Source organism: Anarhichas minor, unplaced genomic scaffold (genome assembly GCF_050575085.1).
Source record: "Anarhichas minor isolate MPS153535 unplaced genomic scaffold, ASM5057508v1 ptg000031l, whole genome shotgun sequence".
NCBI lineage: Eukaryota > Metazoa > Chordata > Actinopteri > Perciformes > Anarhichadidae > Anarhichas > Anarhichas minor.
The window spans coordinates 5,217,501-5,223,485 of NW_027466477.1; the positions used below are offsets into that span (position 1 = coordinate 5,217,501).

Below are 5,985 nucleotides of genomic sequence, written 5' to 3' on the forward strand. Positions count from 1 at the left end.
AATTGTCGACGTTAATTAATTAATGCGTTAACGCGATAATAACGCGTTAACTTGCCCAGCACTACAAAACAAACAAAAATCCATCTTCATAAAAACAAGTTGTACAAATAATACACTGCTCAAAAAAATAAAGGGAACACTTAAACAACACAATGTAACTCCAAGTCAATCACACTTCTGTGAAATCAAACTGCCCACTTAGGAAGCAACACTGACAATCAATTTCACATGCTGTTGTGCAAATGGAATAGACAACAGGTGGAAATTATAGGCAATTAGCAAGACAGACACCCCCAATAAAGGAGTGGTTCTGCAGGTGGTGACCACAGACCACTTCTCAGTTCCTATGCTTTCTGGCTGAAGTTTTGGTCACTTTTGAATGCTGGCGGTGCTTTCACTCTAGTGGTAGCATGAGACGGAGTCTACAACCCACACAAGTGGCTCAGGTAGTGCAGCTCATCCAGGATGGCACATCAATGCGAGCTGTGGCAAGAAGGTTTGCGGTGTCTGTCAGCGTAGTGTCCAGAGCATGGAGGCGCTACCAGGAGACAGGCCAGTACATCAGGAGACGTGGAGGAGGCCGTAGGAGGGCAACAACCCAGCAGCAGGACCGCTACCTCCACCTTTGTGCAAGGAGGAACAGCAGGAGCACTGCCAGAGCCCTGCAAAATGACCTCCAGTAGGCCACAAATGTCCATGTGTCTGCTCAAACGGTCAGAAACAGACTCCATGAGGGTGGTATGAGGGCCCGACGTCCACAGGTGGGGGTTGTGCTTACAGCCCAACACCGGGCAGGACGTTTGGCATTTGCCAGAGAACACCAAGATTGGCAACTTCGCCACTGGCGCCCTGTGCTCTTCACAGATGAAAGCAGGTTCACACTGAGCACATGTGACAGACTGACAGAGTCTGAAGACGCCGTGGAGAACGTTCTGCTGCCTGCAACATCCTCCAGCATGACCGGTTTGGCGGTGGGTCAGTAATGGTGTGGGGTGGCATTTCTTTGGAGGGCCGCACAGCCCTCCATGTGCTCGCCAGAGGTAGCCTGACTGCCATTAGGTACCGAGATGAGATCCTCAGACCCCTTGTGAGACCATATGCCGGTGCGGTTGGCCCTGGGTTCCTCCTAATGCAAGACAATGCTAGACCTCATGTGGCTGAAGTGTGTCAGCAGTTCCTGCAAGACGAAGGCATTGATGCTATGGACTGGCCCACCCGTTCCCCAGACCTGAATCCAATTGAGCACATCTGGGACATCATGTCTCGCTCCATCCACCAACGCCACGTTGCACCACAGACTGTCCAGGAGTTGGCGGATGCTTTAGTCCAGGTCTGGGAGGAGATCCCTCAGGAGACCATCCGCAACCTCATCAGGAGCATGCCCAGGCGTTGTAGGGAGGTCATACAGGCACGTGGAGGCCACACACACTACTGAGCCTCATTTGGACTTTTAAGGACATTACACCAAAGTTGGATCAGCCTGTAGTGTGTTTTTCCACTTCAATTTTGAGTGTGACTCCAAATCCAGACCTCCATGGGTTAATACATTTCATTTTCATTGATAATTTTTCTGTGATTTTGTTGTCAGCACATTCAACTATGTAAAGAACAAAGTATTTAATAAGACTATTTCATTCACTCAGATAATATGTGTGGTATTTGTTATAAATGTACGTTGGTACATAGAGGGTGATAAGAAGCTGTACATGGAGGGGCTTAGGACCCAGGGGAATGTAGGTGAAGGAAACAGGAAGAGCCACACAAACAGCTGTTCACCGCTTGCTGCCTGGTTCTTGTGTTAAAAATGTCCGCTTAATAATAATTAAAAAAAAACTGCGTTAACGCACGACAACATAATTGTCGGCATTAATTAATTAATGCGTTAACGAGATAATAACACGTTAACTTGCCCAGCACTAATTTATTTATTTATTTATATATATATATATATATATATATATATATATATATATATATATATATATATATATATATATATATATATATATATATATATATATATATATATATATATATATATATGCATATATGCATATATATATATATATATATATATATGCATATATATATATATATATGCATATATATATATATATATATATATATGCATATATATATATATATATATATGCATATATATATATATATATATATATATGCATATATATATATATATATGCATATATATATATATATATATATGCATATATATATATATATATATATATATATGCATATATATATATATATATATATGCATATATATATATATATGCATATATATATATATATGCATATATATATATATATGCATATATATATATATATATATATATATGCATATATATATATATATATATATATATACGCATATATATATATATATATATATATACGCATATATATATATATATATATATATACGCATATATATATATATATATATATATACGCATATATATATATATATATATATATACGCATATATATATATATATATATATATATATACGCATATATATATATATATATATATATATATATATATATATGCATATATATATATACATATATGCATATATATATATGCATATATGCATGTACTGACGTCGTGCTCCTTCAAGATTCTGTATATATATATATATATATATATACACCGTATTTTCCGCACTATAAAGCGCACCGGATTATAAGGCGCACCTTCAATGAATGGCCTATTTTAGAACTGTTTTTATATATAGGGCGCACCGGATTATAAGGCGCATAGAATAGAATAGCGTCGTAAGCGTGTCTCTTGAAAGGTGCCATTTTGGGGTCTTTATACACACAAGTGGTGTTGGACTAAGAGTAAGCACAGTACCGGTGTTTACCGCGGTGCGGCTTTGTAGTTTACCAGTCGTACTGAAACATTTTGACAGAGCGCCGTGTACAACCAGTATGGATCAACCAATTAACCAATTGATCCATATATAAGGCGCTCCGGATTACAAGGCGCACTGTCGTTTTTTGAGAAAATTAAAGGCTTTTAAGTGCGCCTTATAGTGCGGAAAATACGGTATATATATATATATATGTGTATATATGTATATAAGTATGTATATGTGTACTCACGTCGTGCTCCTTCAGGAGTCCCGGCGTGTCAAACAGCCAGTGAGCGTCTTTCAGCTCGTTGAAGGAGAACTCGTCAGCTGACCCGCTGGGAGCTGAAACATCACACAGAGGTCAGTACACTGATGACATCAGAGATCGTTCATCCAATCAGACGTCTCTCTCAGCGTCCTCACCTGTCAAGCTCTTCATCTCTCCGTCATCGTTTTCTCCAAAAGCCAAACTGTCGGGATCGAACTGGATCTCATCGGGTCTGGATCTGATGTGAGACCGGAAGGTTCTCCCAACACGACCTGGACAGGTAGACAGGACGACAGGTAGACAGGTGAACATGTAGACAGGTGGGCAGGTGGACAGGTGGACAGGTAGACAGGTAGACTCCTGTCTCCCCTACCTGTCTCACCCTCTGTCTTACCCACTAGGTATCCTTGTCTGCTGAAGTGTCTCAGTCGCTTCATCTCCTCCGGAGACAGCTCTGTCTCCGTCTGTCTCTCCGCCTCCTTCAGTCTCTCCTCCCGTCTGAACATCCTGTGTGGAGTCGGGTTCATAATGGGGAACTTAAGCAGGTTGAGAGTGGTCCCTGAACGCACCACGAGAGAAGGAGACAACACACATGACGAACGCTGACACGTTAAATCGACAGAAATATGAATGGAGTCTGGCTCACCGGGCCAGGGAGAGATGGTGGCCTTGTGGACCAGGTCTGAGGCTCTGGACTTGCAGTAGTCTGACTCCAGCAGCGTGTTGAAGAGCGTGGACTTGCCGGCGTTGGCGCTGCCCACCAGGTAGACGTCACCTTTGTACCTCCAGGACCTCTGCAGGCTGGACACCAGACCCTCCACGCCGTACCCAGTCTTGGCGCTGATCAGGTGCACGTCGGTCACCTGATCCCCGAAGCCGGCATCCCGACAGTATGCGGAGAGCTGCCTCCTGATCCGCCGCAGGTAGTCGGGCGAGTCTCCGGGCAGCAGGTCAATCTTGTTTCCGAGGACGACCACGTGTTTGTTGGTCCCCACCAGGTCCGGCAGGTCGGGGACCACGGAGTCCGGGACATCCATCAGGTCCACGACCAGCAGCACCAGAGCCCTGTGGGGCCGGATCTGACGCACCACGGCCCGGTACTGGTCCGGGGTCATGTTTAGGTTCAGGGCCTTGTGGTGGTGGGTCAGCAGGTGGCAGCGCTGGCAGGTGGCGTCGCTCAGCTGCTCCTCCTGCAGCAGCACCTTGAACTTCTCACTTGGCAGGTATCCGGGCACGGCGGCGGCGGTGCAGTGAAGGACGGCGCCGCAGCCCGAGCAGCAGGTGTCACTCACCGGCTCCTCCAGGTCCGCGGTACCGAACACCTTCTGCTCACCTTTACTTGCCGTCATCTTCTTCTTCTTCTTCTTCTTCGATGACACAACACTCTTGTCCAGCGGGAAGTCCACGTCTTGGAACTGGATCAGAGAGTCAGGCTCCGCCTCCTGCTGGGCCACGCCCCTCAACACCTGCAGCTGACGCTCCAAAGACCTCAGGTGTCTCTGAGGAGGAACCAGAGGAGGAACCGGAGGAGGAGGATCAGAGGAGGAGGAGAGGCTCAGCTGATGGACGTCTTTGTCCTCCTCTGGATCTGAACCCACCAGGAGAGAAAAAGAAGAATCAGAACCACAGGCTACTCGTAGTACTTCTCAGTACTTGTACTAACTCTTGTTACTCATTACATTACATTAAAGTCATTTAGCAGACGCTTTTATCCAAAGCGACTTACAATTCAGAGTCTATCACATTTCTACACCGTAGGCACAGCTACGGGAGCAATTTTGGGGTTAAGTGTCTTGCTCAAGGACACATCGACATGCGACTAGCGGAGCCGGAGCCGGGGTACTCGTAGTACTTCTCAGTACTTGTATTAACTCTTGTTACTCGTAGTACTTCTCAGTACTTGTACTACTTCTCATTACTCGTAGTACTTCTCAGTACTCGTACTACCTCTTGTTACTCGTAGTACTTCTCAGTACTTGTAGTACTTGTACTACCTCTTGTTACTCGTAGTACTTCTCAGTACTTGTAGTACTAGTAGTACTCGTACCTGTCCTCAGTCTCACCTGAACACTCCACAAACACAAACACCTCCTCCAGGTCCAGGTCCACCGTACAGATCCTCCTCTCGGCTCCGCTGCAGAACATCCGGGTCACATCCCGACCTGCCGCGGCCCATGAGCCAGGCACTGACCGACAGGACAGAGCGGGGACGCAGCGTGGAGGAACACAAACCCCGCTCCTCCCCGCCCGGCGGACCGCCAGCTGGACTGCCTTCCACATGTTTCACTCCTCCGACCGCAAGCGAACACACCTCGCTCACGTTGGAGCTATGAACGCACGAGACTCTCCTGATGCTGGTGCTCCACTTCCTGAACGGACGTGACGTAAAACGCGTCGTTTGTTTATGTTCCGTTCAAAAATATAAACTATTAAATGTTTTATTTTGAAAGCTAAACCAAATATTTCACTCGTAGATATTTAAAGGATCGATAATCACGTGATGACGCAACACGAGATCAATTAATACAAATTTTAAAAAACAGAATTATTGTGACGTCTGCTGATGACGACGGAGGGCTCACTCTGCTGCTGCTTCAGGAACCAAAACACTGTGCGTGTGTGTGTGTGTGTGTGTGTGTGTGTGCGTGTTTGTGTGCGTGTGTGCGTATTTTGTGAGCGTGTGTGTGTATGTGTTTTTTCGACATACTATACTATGACTTTTTTTTCAGAATCAGAACCAGAACCGTTTATTGTCGTGGTATGTTGAACACACAAGGAATTTGACAAGACGGGAGGTGCAAACATTTAACAATCAACAACAATCAACAGTGCAAA

At 45.1% G+C, this 5,985-nt stretch overlaps 1 protein-coding gene across 1 annotated transcript in view; it reads right to left on the minus strand.

Moving 5' to 3' along the window:
* noa1 (nitric oxide associated 1) overlaps positions 1-5,515 on the minus strand; it is a 7,868-nt gene extending 2,353 nt beyond the window's left edge. Inside the window, exons 1-5 of the mRNA XM_076105142.1 lie at positions 5,214-5,515; positions 3,797-4,738; positions 3,545-3,709; positions 3,306-3,422; positions 3,133-3,224 (exon numbers count right to left, since the gene is read on the minus strand). Of these exons, the coding sequence (XP_075961257.1) occupies positions 3,133-3,224; positions 3,306-3,422; positions 3,545-3,709; positions 3,797-4,738; positions 5,214-5,430 (1,533 nt within the window). The 5' untranslated portion in view covers positions 5,431-5,515. The remainder of the gene's footprint in view (positions 1-3,132; positions 3,225-3,305; positions 3,423-3,544; positions 3,710-3,796; positions 4,739-5,213) is intronic.
* Positions 5,516-5,985: the final 470 nt, after the last annotated feature.